General features: G+C 36.8%; 1 protein-coding gene across 2 annotated transcripts in view; it reads right to left on the reverse strand.

Annotated features, from left to right (window-relative positions):
* Positions 1-25,465, reverse strand: part of CENPI (centromere protein I) — a 63,953-nt gene that overhangs the window by 13,660 nt on the left and 24,828 nt on the right. For both annotated transcript variants that reach the window (XM_032390057.1, XM_032390056.1), the window contains 8 exons: positions 24,615-24,706; positions 22,623-22,740; positions 22,471-22,535; positions 17,498-17,592; positions 12,980-13,115; positions 11,959-12,083; positions 10,302-10,350; positions 9,950-10,168 (listed from right to left, as the gene is read on the reverse strand). In XM_032390057.1, the coding sequence (XP_032245948.1) occupies positions 9,950-10,168; positions 10,302-10,350; positions 11,959-12,083; positions 12,980-13,115; positions 17,498-17,592; positions 22,471-22,535; positions 22,623-22,740; positions 24,615-24,706 (899 nt within the window). The remainder of the gene's footprint in view (positions 1-9,949; positions 10,169-10,301; positions 10,351-11,958; positions 12,084-12,979; positions 13,116-17,497; positions 17,593-22,470; positions 22,536-22,622; positions 22,741-24,614; positions 24,707-25,465) is intronic.

Genomic DNA, 25,465 nt, shown 5'->3' on the forward strand with positions numbered 1-25,465 from the left:
AGGGCACTTGATGTAATGAGCACTGGGTGTTATATGCAACTGATGAATCACTAAATTCTACCTCTGAAACAAACAAATATATAAATAAATAAATAATTTTTAAAAAATGTCTATACTACCTAAAGGAATCTACAGATTTAATGCAATCCCCATCAAAATACCAACAGCAATTTTTAATGGAACTAGAACAAATAATCCTAAAATTTATATGGAACCACAATAGACCCAGAGTAGCCAAAGCAATTTTGAAAAAGAAAAACAAAGCTAGAAGTATCACAATTCCAGATTTCAAGATATACTACAAAGCTGTAGTAATCAAAATGTATGGTATTGGCACAAAAACAGACACATAGATCAATGGAATAGAGTCCAGAAATATACCCATGATTATATGGTCAATTAATCTATGACAAAGGAGGCAAGATTATATAATGAGGAAGACATTCTCTTCAACAAATGGTGCTGGGAAAACTTGACAGCTACATGCAAAAGAATCAAACTGGACCACTTTACCATATAGAAAAATAAACTCAGAATGAATTAAAGACCAAAATGTGAGACTTAAAACCATAAAAACCCTTGTAGAAAACATAGGTAATTTCTCTGACATTGGCGATAGCAACATTTTTCTAGATAGGTCTCCTAAGGCAAGGGAAACAAAAGCAAAAATAAACTATTTGGGGGCACCTGGGTGGCTCAGTAGCTTAAGTGTCTGCCTTCAACTCAGGTCATGATCTCAGGGTCCTGGAATTGAGCCCTGCATCTGGCTCCCGGCTCAGAGGGGAATCAGCTTCTCCCTCTCCCCACCAAGCTGGCTCGTGCTCTCTCTTTCTCTCTCAAATAAATAAATGAATAAATAAATAAATAAAATCTTTTAAAAAATTAAATTAAATTAAAAAATAAACTATTGGGCTATGTCAAAATAAAAAGCTTTTGAACAGTAAAGGAAACCTTCAACAAAACAAAAAGGCAACCTAACTAAACGGGAGAAGATATTTATAAATATAGCTGATAAGGGGTTAGTATCCAAAATGTATGAAGAACCTATACAACTCGACACCAAAAAACAGAAATAATCCAATTTAAAAATGGACAGAGGACATGAATAGATATTTCTCCAAAGACATATAGATGGTCAACAGACACATGAAAAGATGTTCAACATCCCTCATTATCAGGGAAATGCAAATCAAAACCACAATGGGATATTCACCTTACACCTGTCAGAATGGCTAAAATCAAAAAGACAAGAAATAAATATTGGCAAGGATATGGAAAAAAGGAAATCTTTGTACACTGTTGGTGGATATACAAGCTGGTGCAGCCACTGTGGAAAGCAGTATGTAAGTTCCTCAAAAAATTAAAAATAGAATCACCACATTATCCAGTAATTCCTCTACTGGGTATTTACAAAGAAATACTAATTTGAAAAGATACATGCATCCCTATGTTTACTGCAGCATTATTTACAATAGCCAAGATATGGAAGCAATCCAAATGTCTATCCACAGGTGAATGGATAAAGAAGATATGGGATACACACGTGTGTGTGTGTATATATAGATAGATAGATAGATGTATATATAGATAGATATCTCTCACACATCTCACACATGCTGCAATATTACTCAGCCATAAAAGAAGAATGAGATCGTGCCATTTGCAATAACATGGATGGCTCTAGAGGGTATAATGCTAAGTGAAATAAGTCAGTCTGAGAAAGACAAATACCATATGATTTCACTCATAAGTGGTACCTAAAAAAAACAAAACAGAAAACAAATACAACAAACGAATAAACAATAAGCAGAATCAGACCTATAAATAGAGAGAACTGATAGTTGCCAAAGGGGAGGGGGTGGGGGGATTGGACAAATTAGGTGAAGGGATGTGGGGGATATAGGCTTCCAGTTATGAAAGGAGTAAGTCATGTGAATAAAAGGCCCAGCATAAGGAATATAGTCAATGATACTGTAATAGCCATGCAATGGGACAGATAGTAGCTACACTTGTGGTGAACACAGCATAATGTATAAACTTGTTGAATCACTATGTTGTACACCTGAAACTAACATAAAATTGTGTGTCAACTATACTCAAAAGAGAAAACAATTCCATTTATAATAACATCAAAAAACTAAAATAATCAGGAATAAATTTAACAAAAGTATAAAACTTACACTATGAAAACTATAAAACATTGTTGACAAAAACTAAAGGGGACCTAAATAATTGGAAAGACATTCTATGTTCACAGATCAGAAGACAACATTGTTAAGATGGCAATACTATCCAAATTGACCTAGGGATTACCTATCAGAATCCCAGCTGGTTCTTTGTAGAAGCTGGCAAGCTAATTCTAAAATTCATATGGAATTTCAAGGGAACAAGAATAACCAAAACAATCTTGGAGAAGAACAAAGCTGGAGGTTCCGTATTTCCTGATTTCAAAGCTACAATCAAGACATTTTTGTACTGGTGTAAGGATAGACACAGATCAATGGAAAAGAAAAAATAAATCCATACATCTATGATCAATTGATTTTGAGGGTTCCAAGATATTTTAATATGAAAAGAATAATCTTTCAACAAATGGTGTTGGGAAAACTGACAAGCCACATGTAAAAAAATCGAGTTAGATACCTATATCATATCCTATACAAAAATTAACACAAAATAGATTAAAAAAAATCTAAATATAAGAGCTAAAACTATAAAACTCTTACACAAAACATAGGAATAAATTCATGATTTTGGGCTAGGCAGTGATTTCTGAGCTATGACATAAAAAGCACAAGCAATACACTAACTACCAATTATCCACAAAGGAAATTAAGAGGGGCACCTGGGTGGCTCAGGCGGTTAAGCATCCAACTCTTGGTTTTAGCTGAGGTCATGATCTCAGGGTCATGAGATAGAGCCCCATGTCGGGCTCCGTGTTCAGTGTGGAGTCTTCTTGGGATTCCTTGCCCCTCTCTCTCCCTCCCCCTCGGCTCCTCCCCCTGCTCATGCTCTCTCTCTCAAATAAATAAATAAAATCTTCAAAAAGGAAATTAAAATCCTATTTACAATAGTTTTAAAGAGAATGAAATATTTAGGACTAAATGTAACCAAAGGAGATGAATGACTTATACACTGAGAAACTATAAAACACCAGTAAAAGAAATTAAAATATATGCAAAAAATTTAAAGCTATCCCATGTTCATGGATTCAGAGAATTAATATTGGTAAAATATCCATACTAGCTAAAGCAACAGTACAGATTCAATGCAATCCCTATCAAAATCCCAATGGCATTCTTTTTTTAAAAAAGATTTTATTTATTGGGGTGCCTGGGTGGCTCAGTCGTTAAGCGTCTGCCTTTGGCTCAGGTCATGACCCCAGGGTCCTGGGATCGAGCCCCACATCAGGCTCCCTACTCGGTGGGAAGCCTGCTTCTCCCTCTCCCACTCCCCCTACTTGTGTTCCCTCTCTCGCTATGTCTCTATCTGTCAAATAAATAAATAAAATCTTTTATTTATTTACTTGTCAGAGAGAGAGAAAGCACAAGCAGGGGGGAGCAGTAGGCAGAGGGAAAAGCAGGCTCTCCGCTGAGCAAGGAGCCCGATGTGGAACTCGATCCTAGGACCCTGGGGTCATGACCTGAGCCGAAGGCACTTAACCGACTGAGCCACCCAGGGGTCTCTCCCAATGCCATTCTTTACAGAAAGAAAAAAATCATGAAATTCATAGGGAACTACAAAAGACCCTGATTAGTTGAAACAATTTTGAGAAAGAACAACAAAGCTAGAGAAATCATACTTCCTGATTTCAAAATATATAACAAAGTCCCAGTAATCAAAACAGTATGGTACTTAAATAAAAACAGACACAAACCAATGGAACAGAATAGAGTTCAGAAATTACAAGGGTGCTAACAACACAAAACTGGGAAAGGAGAGTCTTTTCAATAAATGGTGCTAGAAAAACTGGGTATCCACATGCAAAAGAACGAAATTGGACCCCTACCTTATACCACTCACAAAAATTAACCTGAAATAGATTAAAGACTTAGATGTAAGATCTGAAATTGTAAAACTCCTAGAAGAAAACATAGGGAAAAGGCTTCTGGACATTGGCCTTGGCAATGATTTCTTGGATAGGACACCAAAAGCACAGACAACAAAAGCAAAAATAGCCAAGTGGGGTAACATCAAACTAAAAAGCTTCTATACAGGAAAAGAAAAAATCAACAGAGTGAAAAGTCAGCCATACTGAACGAAAAAAAATATTTGCAAACTAAGCTAATAAAGGGTTAATATCCAAAATACATAAGGGATTCCTACAACTCAACAGCAAAAAACCCCAAATAACCCAATTAAGAAACAGGCAAGGGAACTGAAGAGATATTTCTCCCAAGAAGACATAGAAATGGCTAGCAGATACATGAAAAGGTGCCCAACATCATTAACCATCAGGGAAATGCAAAACAAAACCACAATGAGATATCACCTTATATCTGTTAAGATTAATTTTATCAAAAAACAAACAATAAAAAGTGTTGGCAAGAATGAAGAGAAAAGGCAACCCTTGTACACTGTAAGTGGGAATGTAAATTGGTGCCCTGCTATGGAAAACAGTATGGAGATTCCTCAAAAAAAATTAAAAATAGAACACCATATGATCCAGCAATTCCACTTCTGGGTTTACATCCAAAGGAACTGAAGTTAGGATCTTGAAGACCTATCTAAACTCACATGTTCGCTACAGCATTATTCACAATAGCCAAGACAGGGAAGCAACCTAAATATCCATCAACTGATAAATGGATCAAGAAAATGTGGTATATACATACAATGGAATATTATGCAGCCTTTAAAAAGAAGGAAATCCTGCCATTTATGAGAACATGGATAAACCTGAAGGAAATTATGCTAGGTGAAATAAGCCAAAGACGGAATACATGATACCACTTACATGTTGAATCTAAAATAATCAAACTCATAGAAGCTAACAGCAGAATGGTGGTTGCCAGGGGCTGGGGGGATGGGGACAAAGAAAGTCATTTTTAAAAAGCACAAGAGACAAAAGAAAAAAATTCATAAATTAAAAGTTCACCAAAATTAAAAACTTTTGTCTTTCAAGAGATGAACAAAAAAATGAAAAGAGAGCCCACAGAAAACATTTGTAAATCATAGATCTGATAAGTAACTTGAAACCAGAATATAGAAATGACTCTCAATGAGACAATAACAATAAGACAAATAACTTATTTTAAAAATGGGCAAAGGGTCTTGGGGTGGCTGGGTGGCTCACTTGGTTAAGCGTCTGCCTTCAGCTCAGGTCATAATCCTGGAGTCCCGGGATCGAGCCCCACATCAGGCTCCCTGCTCAGCAGGGAGTCTGCTCCTCCCTCTGCCCCTCACCCTGCTCGTGTTCTCTCTCTCACTCTCTCTCTCAAATAAATAAATCTTTTTAAAAAATAAATAAAAATAAAAATGGGCAAAGGGTCTGAACAGACGTTTCTCCAAAGAAAATATATAATGGGCAATGGGCAATAAGCACATAAAAAGATGCTGGACATAAACAGCTATCAGGGAAATGAAAACTGAAACCACAGTAAGTTACTACATCACACCCTCTAGGATGGCTAGAAGAAAAAAAAAACAACCAGAATAACAAGTCTTTGGGAAGATATGGGGAAAATGGAACCCTCACACACTTTTGGTAGTAATGTAAAATGGCAGAACTACTTTGGAAACACACTATTGGTAGTAATGTAAAATGGCGCAGCTACTTTGGAAAACAGTCTGGAAGTTCCTCCAATAGTTAAACATAGAGGTACCATATAATCCAGCATTCTCACGCCTAAGTATATACCCATGAGAAAGGAAAACATGTTCACACAAAACCTTGTACACAAATCTTTATACAAGCATTATCCATAATAGCCAAAAAGTGGAAATAACCCCAAAGTCCCTCAACTGATGGATAAGCAAAATGAAGCACATCTGTACTAAAAAATATTATTTGGCAATAAAAACAAATGAAGTACTGATACATGCTATGCCATAGATGAACCTTGAAAACATTATGCTAAGTGAAAGAAGCCAGTCACAAAATAATATGTATTGTATGAGTTCATTTTTATGAATTTCCAAAATAAGTGACTCTGCACAGATATAAAAAATAGATTAGTATTTGCCAGGATGGGGGTGGGGAATGGGGAGACAGGAGTAGCAGCTAAGGGTTATAAGGGTTTCTTTTTGGGATAATAATATTATAAAATATATTATGATGATGCACAGCTCTGTGAATATACTAAAAGTCACTGAACTGTATACTTCAAATGTGTGAATTGTATTGTATTTGAATTTTATCTTAATAAAGCGGTTTTAAAAAGACAATTTTTTAAAAAGTGCCCCTATCTTTTATAGGTATATAATGAAGCATTCACAGCAAAATTGTATAACATTTGGTATTTGTTTCAAAATTATTGGGTAGTAAAACAGGGTGGGAGTAGAGACTGAGCTGGGTGATGGGTATGTGGGGGTTTATTGTACTATTCTTTGTACTTGTGTATGTTTGAAATCTACAACATAAAAAAAAAAATTTGTAAAAAAGACCTAACTCTATGGTAAGGAAAGCCAAAATCTATGGTAAGGTAAGCCAATATCTAGAAGATGAGAACCCAAATGGGTAAACCTAATTCTCACAGTCACTCTTGGCTTTTACCAATTTGCCAGTCCAGAGGAATCAGCTGCAAAACTGAGCTGCACTTCCACAGCTTCAAAGGACTAAGGTAACTAAAGTCAAAGCACAGGGTTTGCCAAAAGTGGGAACTCTTATAAACCAACCCCCACTTTACACTGGAAACCCAAAAGGCTATACCTTCAAGGTAAGAGTTCACCAGAAGTAAATTAGCCTTCTCACAGGCTGGCAGTCTATCCACCTATGATCAAAGGAACCTTAGGCAAAGAACTTGGATTAGGGTAGTCCCAGACAAAGAGCACTCCTAGGTACCTGTAGAAAGCAAATGAAAGTTCTCTCTGTAGGAAGATCTCACTCTAATCTTCTGATTTCTTCTACAAATAATATTCCAGGTATCCAGCACATGGCCAAAGATAACCAGACACATAAAGAAATCAAGCAACATGAGGAAGCAGCAGCAGAAAAAAGAGGCAACAGATACACACAGAAACTTCTGATACTGGAATTATCAGACACAGATTACAAAACAATGCTTACTAAGTTTATTTATTTTTTAAAGATTTTTATTTATTTGACAGAGAGAGAGAGAGCACAATCAGGGGGAGCAGCAGAAGGAGAGGGAGAAGCAGGCTCCCCACAAAGCAGGGGGAGCCCGATGTGGGATTCGATCCCAGGACAACAGGATCATGACCTGAGCCGAAGGCAGACGTTTAACTGACTGAGCCACCCAGATGCCCCAAACAATGCTTACTAAGTTTAAAGAAAGGAAACGCTAGATGGGAAAAACAAGAAGCAATAAAAATGACTACCTACAGACAAAGAAGAGAAAAGAAGGAGACAAGGATGGAAGCGAGATTTCTATAGTTTAGAATTTGGAATCAGGTAAATGCTTTACATATTCTAGGAATGAAATTAAATTTTTAAAAGCAACCTCTAAAGCATGAAAAGAAACTGAAACCAATATATCGAAATATATATAAAATATAGTATATGCACTGTACAGTTTTAGTAGGATTTAGTCCAGAGGCAAAAAGAACTAAAATTATTTCAAATTTCATCCAGTAGTCTCATTATTAATAGTAATATAAATACTATTAATTTGAAACAAGTTTTTATATATGATAAATCAGACAAGTTATGAAGGTGAGAAAAAGAAGAAAGAATATCAGAAAATCACTAAACTCTACAGCTCTGAAATCCCTCTATGTACTTAAAAACGTAATTTTTATTCAGATACTGAAATCAATCAGTATGCTTTTGAAGGCCTACTTTTTTCACCATCTGGTCCCTGACTACATTTCAAGACCTCATCTCCTATCATGCTACTGGCTAGCCCAGTGGTTCTCAACCCTTGTTGTATATCAGAATAATTATATTAAAAAAGGAGATTCTGGATGTCACCCTAGAGTTACTAAATCAGAGTCTCAGGGTGGGAACAATCAAGGATGTCTACTTTGGAAAAGCACCCTAGGTACTTCTGTTAGGGTAGAACCCCTGCTTAAACCCTACAGTTCTACTTAAGGTCCTCAAACATGACAAGCTCTAAATAGGAGCCAGCAAACCATAGCCCATGGCTCACATCCAACCCAATACCTGTTTCTGTAAATAAACTTTCATTAGCACACAACTCCGTTCATTTGTTTATCCACTGTCTACGGCTACTTTCACACTACACTGGCAAGGTTGAGTAGTCTCGACAGAGACAACATGGCCTACAAAGCTTAAAATACTTACCATCTAGCCTTCTAACAGAAAAAATCTACTGTCCCCTGCTCTATCTTTGCATTTTTGTTCAAATACTGCTCCTATCTTGACAAGATCATGCTCATAATTCAAAGCTCTGATTAGCATCACTTTTGTAAAGCCTGAATCGAGTAAGCACCCCTGTACATTTTTTCATTGTCCTCTGTACTTTCCCTGTATTACTCATCATTCTTTATTCTACGATGTCTGTTTAACAACTGCCTCCCCAACTAGACTATAAGCTCTATGAGGACAACACCCAGATGTGTCTTGTTCACCACAGTGCCTGGTTCATTGCATGCACATATTAAGCAATTATTCAATGAGTATCTCCCCCGTTCTGTACATTTCTTTTTCATTTTGTTTGATTCCTCAATGTTCCGATCTGTTAAGGGAATTCTGAATTAGATTCTATCAGTGTATTTGTAATCCCATCCTGTTGTGTCATCCACATGTTTGATATGCACACCATTTGAATTCCTCAAGTCACTGGTAAAGGAATGAAGTAACAAAGACCTAACACTATGGTAAGGAATGAAAATGACAGGGCTGATGATAAAGTCCTGAGAAGACCACATTCCCTCCCTTCCAGCATATTGATATCCATTAAATCAACAGTATTTGGTGAAGACTCCAACTCTAATTATAATATTATCTAGCCTACATTTTCCATCATGTCTAGAAGAATTTTATGAGAGCTTCTACTTCTCCACAGCCTTTTCTTACCTGGTACCATCTCTACCCAAACAGATTTGAACTAATAATCACTCCCCCAGCTTTCTCATGACTGTACCTTTTCTCATTTCACCTCTCTGTATTACAGTAACATTTACAAGTCTGTCTGCCACAAGCCCAAGCAAGCTCTTGGGAGGGTAGAAACTTCCTTAAAAGTGGTGGGGGGTGGGAGGCATGGGGTGGCTGGGTGATAGACATTGGGGAGGGTATGTGCTATGGTGAGCTCTGTGAATTGTGTAAGACTGTTGAATCACAGACCTGTACCTCTGAAACAAATAATACATTGTATGTTAAAAAAAAGAAAATAGTAGGATGGGAAAAATGAAGGGGGGGAATTGGAGGGGAAGACGAACCATGAGAGACTACGGACTCTGAGAAACAAACTGAGGGTTCTAGAGGGGAGGGGGGTGGGAGGATGGGTTAGCCTGGTGATGGGTATTAAAGAGGGCACGTATTGAATGGAGCACGGGGTGTTATACGCAAACAATGAATCATGGAACACTACATCAAAAAAAAAAAAAACTAATGATGTACTATATGTTGGCTAATTGAACATAATAAAAAAAAATAAATTAAACAAATAAAAATTAAAAAAAAAAAACTTACTTAAATTAACTTTGAATCTCCAGAACCTAGCACAATGCCCAAAATCTAGCTGACACTTAAAAAGGAATGACTGAACACGTCTTACAATTCAGACACACTAAATTTATGGCATTTCCTATTTCTGTTATTATAATATTCCTATATAAAATCTAAAAATCCTTTAAATGCCCTTACCTGTAGCAGAAAGGAAACAGCATAATTCAATAGAGCAGGGTGATGAACTAAATTTAAACTGTTTTTATACTCTGCTATTCCAGTTTTTTCTAAGACTTCAGGGTCAATATATAATCCTTTCTGGAAAGGTTTGGATGTCCACAGGCAACCAACCATGGCTGTCAAATAGTGATTAAATTCTTGATAGGTCTTGCTGCTGAAATTGAACTCTGATTTTGTCTATTGGGAAAGAAAAAAAAATATTCTCATTATCACCTATTCTCCCTTTCCTTCTTACTCCCAGTAGATCATATATATCCAAAACTCAATTTTCAAACACTGATGATTTAACACAGAGTTTTACCATCCATACCTTTTGTACCAACTCATTTTTCTTGGCAGCAGTCAAATTGTTACGATACCTAAAAGGGAGAATAGAATGAAATTTTGAACATTAAATGCTTTTGAAATGTAAACATAAACAAAAGTGTACATTTTAAATGTAAATATATGCAGATGTGCACATACACAAATACCCAGCTGTCTAGTTAAGGTTTTTATTCCTCTGTGCTACACTCTTCTCAAAGAATAAAAATAGAGGCTCAAACATTAAGTTATACATTTAAGATATGCACCTGACTGTATGTAAATTATGCCTGAATAAAAAATAAAAAACAATGAAATGCTCTTAATGTTGCATTATAAAAAAATTAATAGAGGTTCGAGAGCAGAAACTGATGGGGCACACAGGTGGCTCAGTAGGTTAAGCAACTGACTTCAGCTCAAGTCATGATCTTAGGGTCCTAGAACTGAGCCCCGCGTTGGGCTCCCCACTCAAAGGGGAGTCTGCTTCTCCCTCTCCCTCTGTCCCTCCCCCTCCCCCTGCTCGTGCTTTCTGTCTCTCTCTCTCAAATAAATAAAATCTTTAAAAAAAAAAGAGCAGTCACTGATTTAAAACATGTTTTCTTAATGTAGAAAAAAGGTACAGTAGAAAGAATAAAGGAGAAACTTAAAAATGTTTTTTTCTTGGGACGCCTGGGTGGCTCAGTCGGTTAAGCATCTGCCTTCAGCTCAGGTCATGATCCCAGGGTCCTGGGATCGAGTCCCGCGTCGGGCTCCTTGCTTGGCAGAGAGCCTGCTTCTCCCTCTACCTGCTCTGCCTGCCGCTACCCCTGCTTGTGCTCTCTCTCTCTGACAAAAAAATAAATAAAATCTTTAAATGTTTTTTCTTGCCTGGGAACTATTAATTAGTTTACAAACATTCTAACCTTGGCATAATCCTACAAGTTTTGCCAAAAGGGTCTATAACACTTGTGGACTAAAAAGAGTAATTTCAGCCTATAAATGAAAAACTAGAGGGGATTAGAAATAATACTTAGTTTCATATAATTGGCAATAGCTCCCCTAATCTCCCAGAAAATGTTCTTTTTATCAGAGAAGTTATGTAGACCCAAATCAGTTGTCAGCAAATGACTAATTTTTCTTTAAGATACAGCAATGAGAATGAACAATGCTGAGTGCATCAGTACCACTGCACAAGATTCTTTAACTATGAATATTTTTTAATTTTTAAAAATGAGTGTAGCTGATATACAATGTTACATTAGTTTCAAGTGCACAGCACAGTGATTTGACAAGTCTATACATTATACTATGCTCACCACTCACTGTGGCTATCATCTGTTACCATACAATGCTATTACAATATCACTGACTATATTCCCTATGCTGTGCCTTTTATTCCCATTAACTATGAATTTTTAAAATCCATATCCCCCACAGTGATATCTCAAAAACACAGTTAAAATAGCCCCATATTGGAAGGTCATTACCAAAAGAAAGACATGTTTCTTATTTCCATAGGTTCTGGCAGAAAATGGAAATAGTTCCTTATTGTATTTAATATTTTATTATATTATATACAATAAGTTTATTATAGTGTATTTATAAATTATAATTTATTGTACAATTGAAAAACAAAGATAGAAGTATGATGTGTTCATTTATAAAACAATACAAATGCTTTGTACCTGTGCATGATATAACATAGCTGGTTCAGGATACTGGAATCTAGGCTGAGAAGAGCAGAATAGAAGATCCCCAGAGGAAACAACACCACTAATGGAAGGTTGTAATTTATATATATGTCACACACCTTTTGGGAAGAATGATAACATCAGTATATAGATTATTCCCCAGATGCCCTCAACCAAGTTCACCCAAAGAATTAGCAATAGAGAATAAGCAATAATAGAACATAAAATTTGGGCCTGCCTGATTCATAAATAGAATAGGTAGCCACAAGCCTGCTTAAAAATGTACCTCACTAAACATAACACTTGCCATAGAGGATTATTTCTACAAGGTCATTACTAAAATATTCTATTTTTTTCTGGGAAGAGATCTTCAAGTTGGGAAGAAAGGGGAAGGGAGCACTTCTTTCACCTTAAGTCCCATTAATACTGATTTATCATATTAGTTAGCTGTCAACCTGGAAAACAAAGGACCATGTTTCTGCGTAAATATATAACACAAGACAAGTAGTGCAGGGAGGAAGCCAGGAAAACTGAGATTAGTGGGTACTTCTAGGATAATAGTTCTGTCCACATCAAATAGTTTATAAAACAATCAAAGAAGACCAGAATTATAGGTACTATGAGAAATAAGGTGGTTGAAAGGTGGAAGTGGAGAGCTGAAGAAACAACAGGGTGTTTTTTTTGTTTTTTTTTTTTTTGCCAGGGGTCTGGGATGTACAATGAATGAGCAAAAAGTGATGCTAGAGACAGACTCTGTCTAGGGTCAGCATTCTTCCAAGGAATGTCCACTGAAGCAGTTCCTGAACCTTCACAAAAAGCACTTGTTTATCCACTTTATGAAAGTCAGTTATTCAGGTGAGAATATGATCATTAACTTCAAAATAAGTAGCTTATTTTAACTATGCTAATAAGGTCAAAACCCAACTAAGAGTTGTACATAAAATTTAAATAATAGAGCAGTAAAGCAGATAGCCATCACAAAAATCTAAATAGAAAAAAATGGGATGTGTACTACCTTCTCATAGAAATCCAAAATAAAGTGCAGTAAGAAAGTACTGTTGTTTTCCAAGCGCATTGCAGTAGTGGACAGCTGCCCCACATACTGAATCAGTTCAGACACAGAGTTCATGGATCCACCTAAAGTTGTCTCTCTGCAATAAGAAATTGTGACATTCGGATACACATCAGCAAACGTTTTCACAATTTCCAAGCTAGAGGTAAATAATACATAGCAAAAAGTTGTTGAGGATTTCAGAAAACGATCAGTGCTCCAATGTATAATTGACTTTTTTTTAAACCACAGTGATTAACCATAAAACTACACAGCTCTCCAGAGAATCATTAAGATCAATTCACAGAACATCCTCAGCAACCACTCTATTAAATACCAGAGAAATAAAGGATTATGCTCCAGAAAGACTTTAGATAATATTACCAATGTCCAGGAACCATAGCATTTAGCAAATTAGTTTCTGAGTATACAAATCAAGACCCAGTTTTACCTGAATCCCTGAGCTGAAATGCTATTAAAAATATTTTCACTTTAACTGGAATTCAATTCAATCCTAACACTAAATTAGAAAAATTTTTGGCATCTTTCTATCTTCCACTAAAAACCAAATGTGGATATTTCATATTCTTCCCAAATCAATGAACTGTATCTCTTTAAATCACACATGTGTATAACTGGTTCAATTCATCCATCTACTACCCCTGTCCTTCAATCCACTGTTGAGTGGATTAGGAAAAGACCTAGAAATGTGATTTCATAGCTTTACCCTCTGATCTAGGTAGCCAACAGTGGTTATGCACAAGAAATAAAGAACAGCATATATAGTCTTAGAGCCAGAGAAATGATGACTCTACCACGACCCACCACCGTGATGGCTCAGTGCCAGAGTGAGCAGGGAAAGATTAGGAGACCATTCACATAGGTGGGCATCCATATAGTCAGCTGGCCATTTGCAAACTATGTATTAACTATGATTTTTGGCAGCACCAGGCAAACGTGTCTGAAATAATTTGAACAATGATGACGGCTCAGAACAGCATCCTCTGAAGTCTTTCTCCACAGGACACCAGAGGCATTTTGGATGAAACAATTCCCTATTCAGGACTGCCTCCTACTCCCCACCCACAGTAATACGTTCACCATCCTTGGCTCCCACCTACTAAATAATGGTAGCACACTCTTCCCATTCACTGCACCAACCAAAAATGCCCAATGAAGAACCACTTCTGAGAACGGTTTCCTACCCTTCTCTCCTTGTGATCTACAACTACAATTTAGTCCCTCTTTGACAGTCATGTGGCATATGGTCACGAGAGGGACATGGCATTACATCCGTATCTCCAAAATAAAAGGAGTTACTGAGAACCTAAGAACTGTATTATAGATAGCAGCTCTTTCTGCCCCCTGGTCCTGTCCCCGTGCTGTAATAAAACCACCATTTTGCACCCAAAAAAACCCCTGTATTAAAAAATGCCAAATGGTATTATGACATTAAAGTTATCTACATTTATGTCCATTTGCTTAAGAATTTTAGAAAACAAAGTTTTTATTTTTTTAAAGATTTTTTAAAAATTTTATTTATTTGAGAGAGCAAGAACGAGCAAGATAGTGAGAGAGAGAGAAAGAGAGAGCACAAGTGGGGTGAGGGGCAGAGGGAGAAGCAGAGTCCCCGCCAAGCAGGGAGACCAATGCGGGACTCAACCTTGGGACTCCTGGATCATGACCCGAGCCGAAGGCAGATGCTCAACAGACTGAACCACCCAGACACCCAACAAAGCTCCTTTTAAAATGCCCTCCCATGATGTAATGAGCACTGGGCATTATATAAGGCTGACGAATCACTGAACTCTACCTCTGAAACTAATTAACATACGTGTTAATTAATTGAATTTAAATAAAAATAAATAAATACCCTCCCAAAATTTAGGACACTAATTTAAAAAGGCTTCTAGGATTTTTGGAAATACAGAAATTGTAAAGCTCCTATATCGGGGTGCCTTAAGACTTACATTGCAAATTGCCTGAAGATTATAAACTCAAACATACTATCCTTAATAGAATTGGGATGTTTGAAGAGGCTAAACATTTAATTTATGATCGTGGTTCTCAAACTTTAGCTAGCACCAAAATCATGAGAGCTTTTGTTAAAACATAGATTACCAGAATTTACTTCAGTAGGTCTAGGTTAAGGCCTGAGACTTTGCATCTCTAACTAAAGTTCCCAGTGATGCTGATGCTACTGGTCCAGGGACCTGACTTTGAGAAGCACAGCCTTACAAGATCCTTTCACTACTCATAATGCTCCATTTCCTTCTAAAAGTAACCAGACATACATGATCTATGGACACACTGCAATAATGAATATGAAGAACTAAAAACCATTTCCAGGCAACTCCCAAGAAGCTTCTATTCACCATGCTCCTCTCAAAGTAAGAGATCACTAAAAGGATAAGAACACATAGAAAAGTAGGAGCTAATCTAACCAAGCTAACCACTAACTACGTGCAACTGAAGCTAAGGGATCCTTATACTTATAAAGTAAGACTATGACTGATAATATAGGGAATTTGAATGCTGATTAGATATTTAAAGATATTAAGAACTATTGGTTCTTTATAAGTCAGACACAGAAAGACAAATACCATATGTCACTTATATGTGGAAAAACAAAACAAGTGAATAAAGAAACAAAAAACCAGAAACAGACTCATAAATACAGAGAACAAACTGATGGCTGCCAGAAGAAATGGAGGTGGGGGTGGGGACAAAACAGGTGAAGGGGATTAGGGATTAGGAGGTATAATAACTTCCAGTTATAGAATAAGTCACAGGGTTGAAAAGTACAGCATAGGGAATATAGTCAATAATATAGCAGTAACTTTGGTGATAAATGGTAACCACATTTATCATGGTTAGTACTGTGCAATATACAGAATTGTCAAATCACTATGTTGTACACTAATAAAATATTGCACATCAACTGTATTTCAATTAAAAATGTTTTTAGGGCACCTGGTTAGCTCAATTGGTTAAGTGTCTGCCTTCAGCTCAGGTTGTGATCCTAGGGTCCTGGGATCAAGTCCCGCACTGGGCTCCCTGCTCGGCGGGGAGTCTGCTTCTCCCTCTGGTCTTTTCCCTGCTCGTGCTCTCACTCATTCTCTCTCTCTCAAATAAATAAATAAAATCTTAAAAAAAAAAATGTTTTTAAATGGTGATAAAATGAAGCTATTAATTCATTTGGTGTTATACTGGTTATACAGTTGAAATGATGTCTGGGTTTTGCTTTTTGCTTAAGAAAATCTAGAACAAAGGAAGAAGAAAGTGAGGAGTGTTAGAGATTAAAAAAAATTAGGGGCACCTGGGTGGCTCAAGTTAAACATCTGACTTCAGCTCAGGTCATAATCTCGGGGTCCGGGATCATGCCCCGAGTCAGGCTCCCTGCTCCCTCTCCCTCTGGCCGTCCCCCAGCTTGTGCGTGTGCATGCTCTCTCTCTCTCAAATAAATAAATAAATAAAATCTTAAAAAAAAATTAATCATGACCTGGTAACTGTTGAAGTTAGATGATGCATATATAGGGGCAACATTGTACCATTTTCTATACTTTTTTTTTTAAAGATTTTATTTGGGGCGCCTGGGTGGCTCAGTTGGTTAAGTGTCTGCCTTCAGCTCAGGTCATGATCCCAGGGTCCTGGGCATTGAGTCCCGCATTGGGCTCCCTGCTGGGCGGGAAGTCTGCTTCTCCCTCTTTCCACCCACCTCTTCCCCCTCCCCGCTCGCTCTCTCTCGCTCTCGCAAAAATAAATATAATCTTTAAAAAAATATTATATTTATTTATTTTAGAAAGAGAGCATGAGCAGGGGCAGAGAGAGAGAGAATCCCCCTATTTTCTGTACTTTTGATTATATTTGCAATTTTTCTACAACAGAACATTTTTAAAAATTAATGTTAAAGAATAATGTGGCTGATAATATAGGAGAAACAAAAGATTTTAGTAGAAAGAGTCAAAGCACACCTTTAACAATAATCAACATAATGGAAATCTGGGGCTCTTTCTTTATTCCAAAGTGAAAATAATGTATATAGTCAATTAATTGACTGATTAATGTATATAATCAAAAGACACCAAAGAAACAAAAAAACCCCCACAAAACTGTACAGCAAAGTTACAGATTTTCCTAGCCATTATCAGAATGACTTTACATTTAAGTAAGAACATGTTTTATAAAGTGAGCTAAACTAAACGGAAGCCAAAGATGTAAGTTCTAATGTCACCTCTCCAATGTTTTGCTACAGTAACTCTTGCAAGTCACTTAGAGGCTTAGGGTTTGCTGATTTACAGAACTGAACTTGAAGAACTACCCTTCCTCACAGGATTGTAGGGAGGAACGAAAAGTAACAAAAAAATTTTTAGAAAACTATGACTAAGCATTTACAATAAGGTCTCATGCCACACTATTAAACTCTACATGCAAACATTTTTGTACAGATCATCTCTTGTGGAGTGTTGTAAGAGAACTCACAGAGGACTGTTCATCACAGGTTTCATGTGGACGTCTGCAGAAAGCCACAACAGCCAATTCTGCAGTAGTTCTTTCAGACTCTGGAGAACACTACACTGAGAAGGCAAAACAAAACAAAAATCATTCATAAAATCATTCAGACACACTTTAGTGTTGAGAACTAACAAATTAAACCAGAGGCTTAGAGGTGGAAGGGACCGTGGAGATGACTGCATCCAGCTCTTGGGTTCTGCATCAGAGCCCAATAGCTGCTACTCCAGCCTGATCAGTCTCCGAGAGACAGATGAATATGAGTACAAGTTTATTTTGCCATTTTCTCTACAAGACTGCCCCCAGCTTATCAGCCCAGGAACAGACTCTCGTTTCTCTAAATTACATTCATTTATAACATATATTACATCTCCAAATACAGTATCACCCACTCCTTCCTGTCTCCCCTCAGAGATCCTTTGAAGTTGCTATGGAAATGAGTTGCCTATCCTTTTCACCTTGTGTCACAACTATAATTTACTCCCTTTTTGACAGTCATAAAATTTATCTTACCTTCTGTAACTGGAAAACAAACAATTCTAGTCTTTCCTTTCTCAGGCTTTGCCTTGATTTCTCAGGGCCTCATTTACATACAAATACAGTCTTGACCGAGATGTGCCCAGAGCATTCATGAGGATAAATCTATAAATTTGAAAGCTCTCCATATCATCCCAAAACCTAATATAGGAAACCTTTATTACATATCCTTAACAAATAATGGCCTAGATGCTATTTGAGTATCTCCAGTGATAGGATGCTCACTTCATAGAACAGTTCAATTAATACTTTTTAAAGAAACTGACACCTTGAATTCAGGTTATAAATATGTTCAAGTTGAAAGTGACCTTGGAATCACCTAAAACAATGTTCTATTTTAGTGTCAGTCAAGGATCTGAACATTTGAAAAGGTAGTCAGTATTACTGTCATATTCAGAAAACTTAAATCCTTTTATTTCCCACTCACCTATTCTAATCCACCCAGTCACCACATTAATGAGACTTTTGTTTATGAGAGGAATGTGGGTTAAAAAAAATGTTGAGAAGCACAGATCTACCCTACATATGAAACTTCTCTACATAAATATCCCCAGTAGATATAGCCATTAAGCCTATGCTTAACCTACTCTAACACCAAGAAATATACTAAGGAAATATACTATGTCCCAAGGTCATTTATTTCGTTTTTAGTTTGCTCTACCTGTAAAAAGATACTGCCCTATATCTAATCTTGCCTCCTGAAGTCAGACAGGCTTCTGCTCTTTCCATGGGACAATCCATCAATTACTTGAAGGGACCCACAAAATCTTAGTCCTCCAGGCAAAATATCCCTGCTTCCTTTACTATACCAAGCTAGAAATTGTAAAGTCATCTAGTGTCCTTCATGCATTACTTCATCACCAAATCCTATCATTTTTTTTTTCAAAATGTCCAACTTTTCCATCTCCTTCCAATCCCACTGTAACTACCTTAGCCCAGGCCTTCACATCTCTGAGATTACTTTATCCTCCTAGTCAGTCTTCTTTACTCTAGTCTCATCTCCCAAACCCCAATTCTTTCTCCATGGCTGCCAGACCCTTGTTATTTAAGTACTCTACCCATTATATCTATCTGCCCTCAAAGAACTGTGTATGGCAAAGGAGTAACAGCATGTAACAAGGTCATAAAAAATGTTCAAACTCCTTCCTTTCATCCAGTAACTTTATTCCTGGAAATGTATGCTGACAGAATAAAGAAATCTGTACTATGAAGATGATCGATATAGTTATCTATTCCTACAAAGAAACAAATTAGAAATAATAATAGAAAAAAATTAATTGTGGTATAACATCTATGGACTATGACTAGATATCTGACTATATTTGACGAATTTTGTATTCTGGTTTTTAAATTTATGTCCACTGTTTTTGTAATTATACAGGAGACATAAATCAATGTGGAAAGAAATTAGAAAATTAACATGCCACAATGAAAATAGCATTGTTACAGTAGATTTGTGGAATTTTCTCAGTTCAAAATTCTTCAGTGAAAAAAGTTGTTTGCTGATAGACATAACTGGCTAAGCACAAACAAAAGCACTGAAAATGTGAAAATATTTTAATAGACTTTTAAAAATACTATTTATTATATTAAACTGGATAATCAAGCTATACAATAGCTAAAGTAATAATAATTTATTAAAAAACTCATAAACTATACTCTGGTTTCTCTTCAGATCATATAATCTTTTGCCTTTTAAAAGCCTCATAAACTGGGGTACCTGGGTGGCTCATTCAGTTGAGCATCTGACTCTTGATTTCGGCTCAGGTCATCTCAGGGTCATGAGATAAGAGCCCCACATTGGGCTCTGCACACAGCGTAGAGTGTGCTTAAGATTCTCTCTCTCCCTCTTCCTCTGCTCCCCCCCCCACATAAATTTAATACAATAATAATAATAATAAAAGCCTCATTAAATGAATCTTTAGCTAATTCTACTACATGTCACATTGCTGTTATCCTTAGCCACCTCCCAAAATGAAAGCCCCTTTGGTCACTTATCCTTTCTTATACTCTATATTTTCTGTGCTTGTTTCCCCCTTTCATCAATCTCATCTTTCCCAAATCTTTCAATTACAGTTTCCAGAACTTCTATTCCATGGTAATCTAAACCTATACCTTCAATATTCTTCAGAGTATGCTTTCTGTCTTATTATAGTCAGATCCTGGCTTTCCCTCACCACCCAAGGACAATGTTTCCTCTGAATACATTTCCATATCCCACTTCAACATCTGGAGGTTAAGCACTGCCCTTGCTTCCCACTGCTAACATGAATATAAGTCTCTTCTTTGAGAAGGTAAATATAAAATCAAAATGACTCTCCCTTTAAGAAAAAAGAAATCTGGTTCTACCCCCACATTTCACTGAAACTGCTCACAAAAGTAGCACAAAACTTCTGTATTATCAATTTCAAAAGAAACTCTTTGGTCCTTATCTTTCTGGATCTTCCTGGGATATATGGCAACATTATTCCTTCACTACTTCTTGATATCCTGTATTCCCTTTGTTTCCTTGGCACTGTTGTTCTTCTGGTTCTTTTCATACCTCTTGAGAAGGTTCTTTCACAGACTCATCTTTTTATTTTATTTTATTTTTTGAGATTGTATTTGAGTTATTCTTTTTTTTTATTATGTTAGTCACCATACAGTACTTCATTAGTTTTTGATGCAGTGTTCCATGATTCATTGTTTGCGTATAACACCCAGTGCTCCTCGTAATACATGCCCTCCTTAATACCCATCACCGGGCTAACCCATCCCCCCATCACCCTCCCCTCTGAAACCCTCAGTTTGTTTCCCGGAGTCCATAGTCTCTCATGGTTCATCTCCCCCTCTGATTTCCCCCCCTTCATTTTACCCTATGACCCAGCAATTGCACTACTGGGTATTTACCCCAAAGATACACATGTAGTGAAAAGAAGGGCCCTATGCACCCCAATGTTCATAGCAGCAATGTCCATAATAGCCAAACTGTGGAAGGAGCCGAGATGCCCTTCAGCAGACGAACGGATAAAGAAGATGTGGTCCATATATACAATGGATTATTACCCAGCCATCAGAAAGGATGAATACCCACCATCTGCATCGACATGGATGGAACTGGAGGGGATTATGCTAAGTGAAATAAGTCAAACAGAGAATGTCAATTATCATATGGTTTCACTTACATGTGGAACATAAGGAATAGCATGGAGGACATTAGGAAAAGGAAGGGAAAACAGACTCACCTTTTTAGCTAAGAATACTGAGTATTCCCCTGAGTTCTGTCCTTGGCCCACCGTTTCCTTTCCTGTATCCCTTTTTCTCCGCAGACTCCCATTCTCAAATATAAATATATGTATGTGTGTATAAATGTATGCATATTTATTAGGTTAGACCATATGAAATTGCCATTGATCAAACATCTTTGACCTATAAAAATGGCAATTTCGTATGGTTCAACCTAGTATTTATAGATAAACAGCTCTCTAGATTGGTGGAATAAGAGAAAAGATAAAAAATAACCCAATTATAAGAGAGGAAGAAAATCACAAAAGGCTGCAAAATGAAGTCCCTAAAAATGCATTAGCTGGGAGAAGTGGTATGTACTGTCACGTGAATGATGATATTGGTCAGGTAGTAAGCACAAATAATATAAATAAACCTCAAATCCAAGTTATTGTGACAGGTAATTAATAAAGTGCCATTTGAATATGACAAACACTAACCAGGACAAAACATTTTCCTGTAAATGTGGCCAACAGTAAGTGATTTAAGGGGAAAACAATGTTACAAAAGAAACACTGCTTTTATCGTCATTCTTCTGGAATAGGAATAACCATTCTATACAAAGTGGTTCTCAAACTCACTTGGGTAAAACTCTTGGAAACCACAGTGGTCTTTTTGGGGAATACCCCAAAATAGTAACACATTTTAATTTTATCATATAAGGTTGGAACAATTTTATTAGCAGAAAATGAGTATGTTCTAAATATACAATATGAATGTCAAAGGGATTTTGTTTGCTTTGGCCATTATTGTATTCCCAGTGTTAAGAAGGGCATCTAGTACATGGTAGGTTCTCAATAAATATTTGTAAAATAAGTCTATCTATAAAAATATCAACCACAACAATCAAACTAAGTATGGTTAAGCATTTCCCACTTTGTTTTTATTAACACTAATTTGCCACCTGTTCATTCACTTTGTCATCTGCTACAAGTGGAACAGTTCAGGAAAATTGTACGCAACAAAATCTTTAAAACAGAATATTCTATGCATTAACTTTGATCTGAGTAATGCAGCACCTCAAGTCCAGGTCCAAGGGAATCCTGCTGGAAAACCACCGCTTCAGTATGGGTTTGGAATCATGTACCACTGGCCATAAAACAGTACTTCCTATTCAGTCTAAGCAAGACAGTTTTTTTTACCTTGAAATAAATGGTTGATGTAAAGAAGAGCTGTGCTAGATGGTCAAAAAGAAGTGGTTTCAGCTCTAGGAATTAAAAAAAAAAGATTATTCAAGATTATTTTAATTAATATTACACTGAATTAAAGGACCCCAAATTTTCATGATACATACCAGAGAAGCTACTAAAAGGAATCCAGCTCACAAGTTGAAGGAACTGTGATCGACAACAGAAGCCATCCCAGAGAGGAAGGCTCTTGTACAGGAATGTTTCACAGGAATAAAACCCCTCCTATAACAAAAGTCAACAGTAAAAACTCATATGAAACTCCTCAGTCCATAACTACTCTCTAAACAACCAGTTTATTCTGTGCTATAGTTGTTTTAGACTAAATTTTTTGTCATCAGTATAATAAAAGCCTTGGGTTAGGTGCCAGAGTTCCTCATAAAAAGGACCAGATAATTAATGTTTAGACACATTACCAGCTTCATCAACATACTTCTCAAATACCATAAAATATCAAGTGGAAAGAAGGTAAAAAGTCAAGTAATGGAATATTTTTAAAGATAAATGAAATTGTACTACTCTGGAGTATATACAGTCTCTTGCGCAGTCAATAAAATGTATACAATGTTTGGGCGCCTGGGTGGCTCAGTCAGTTAAGTGTCCAACTCTTGATTTCGGCTTAGGTCATGATCTCAGGATCATGGGATCAAGCCCTGTGTAGGGCTCTGCACTCAGAGGGGAGTCTGCTTGTCCCTCTCCCTCTGCTCCTCCCCCTGCTCAACTCACTCTCTTGCAAATAAATAAATGAAATCTTTTAAAAAATGTATACAATGTTATAATAGGGCTATAATTTCTCTAGAGGCCATAGACCAAATCCAAACTCTGGGCAGCTCCATCTGAAGGAACACTTGAGTGTGTAGACTGCTTATGCTTTCACCGAAGATCCAGAGCTTTCCTTTTTTTTTCCCCCTGTGTAAATAATGGCATGCACCAGGACTCCATCCTAGACTTTCTTCTCATGACATGAATTATCTGGACAATCTCATCTATAACATAGCTAAAACCACCACCTATATCATGAGGAGTCCTAAAGCTATATCTCTAGCTCAAATCTCATTCCTCAGCTCTAGACTCATTACCTAACTACTGGATATGACCTTTTAGATATCCCACAGGCATCTTTTAAGTCAAATTTCTGGGGCACCTAGGTGGCTCAGTCGGCTAAGCGTCTGACTTTGGCTCACGTCATGATCCCAGAGTCCTAGGATTGAGCCCCGTATTGGGCTCCCGACTCAGAGGGGAGTCTGCTTGTCCCCTGCCCGTACCCCTGCTCGTGTTCTCTCTCTCAAATAAATAAATAAAATCTTCAAAAAACAAGTCAGATTTCTTTCCTTCCAAGCCTGTTCCTTCTACATCCCCTTTCTTACCTCCCAAGCAGGAAACCTAAAAGTCAACCGAAATGTATCCCTTTATCCTCACCACCATACTCCACATCCAACTTCCAATTCAATGGTTTCACATCAAATCCTTAAGATTTAGTCAACACATTGTGCATCTTTTTTGTACCAGGTACCAAGCTAAATACTTGTACATGAAGAAAAGTTAGACATGGTTCCCACCAGCTGGGAGCTCATAATATGTGGAAAAACAGATCTGAAAGTGCCATGATACAGGTAAACACAGTGATCTAAAGAAGCATATAAAACAAACATCTAAACCAGATGAGGGTGATGAGTATAGGCTTCCTGATGGTGCTGATAACTGAGCTGCAGCTTAAAGTACAACTAGGGTTACTTACGTATGCCAAATAATTAATTGGCTAGAACATTAAAAAATATTTGTTGATTATGAGAACACAGTAACCCTATGAGATCTATGTTAGCAGCTAATTCAATTAGTTGAATGCATTCAATTACACCTTCAGTTTGTTCTCTTACAGGCCTTTCTCTCTTATTTGCATAATTTAACAAATTCTTTCCTCAAATCCAACAGTACAGAGATAAACGTCAATTCAACTCAACTCTATTTATAACGAGTTTTGAATTGTGCAAATACTGTTTACAAATGATGCCGAGCACTAAAGAAAAGATATTCAATGGATATCGAAATAAATTTTAGTAAGAAGTGGTGGAGTGTATATGAAAAAAGTGGAATCTTACTTGTAAGAAGCACTCTGCCCTGATGATAGTGTCCAGGAAGTTGGTAAATTCTTTTCCATGTTCATAATTATTCATCTTGTACCAAATACACTCTGGAGCAGAAATATTAAGCATAAGTATATGGGTACATGACAATAAAAACTATACAAAACATAATTACCACTACTCTAAAGTGACATGACAAATATAAACAAGTAATCAGTCTTATATACCCTAACCAACTTGCACTGCAGACTGTAACATGTATGTGGAAGTGATAGTGAAATGATCCTCAAGAACTTAATGATATAGGGAAAGCTTATAGTGAAAAAATAAACTAGTAAAATTGACATATAATAAATGTGATTAGCTTAAGTCACATAGTAGTCCAAGAGACTATACATGTATGAATTAAAAGTTTAAGAACACCCCAAACTTCAACTAGGGTGAGCTGGGGATAATCTCAGAGTGGTAGAACTATAGTAAGTGGTAATCTAATTATATCATATCCTATCTAAAGAAAAACTGGGCAGGAAAAGGAGAGTTAGCCTGGAACCAACTAAAACCAACTTTAAATACTTGAAGAGTTAGGAGTTGCTTACCCAGGAAAGAAACAATCTGGTCAACAGAAATATGATCTCTAGAAAAACTGACCCCCTTGGAGGAATGAAATGATCAGGCTTTATTTACTATGGCCTGGATGAAAAACTCCCTTACTGCTCTTTCCTTCAATTCTGTAATTAAGAAATCTTCTAATGACTAATTTGGCTCCCATCTATACTGATAGCAGAGAGGAGATACTATTGTTGGCAGACATGAACATTTTGGTCACCAAAAAGAATTACTTCTATTATGAAATAGTAAGTTGATAT

This window comes from Phoca vitulina, unplaced genomic scaffold (assembly GCF_004348235.1).
Source record: "Phoca vitulina isolate PV1807 unplaced genomic scaffold, GSC_HSeal_1.0 scaffold57, whole genome shotgun sequence".
In the NCBI taxonomy this organism is placed as follows: domain Eukaryota; kingdom Metazoa; phylum Chordata; class Mammalia; order Carnivora; family Phocidae; genus Phoca; species Phoca vitulina.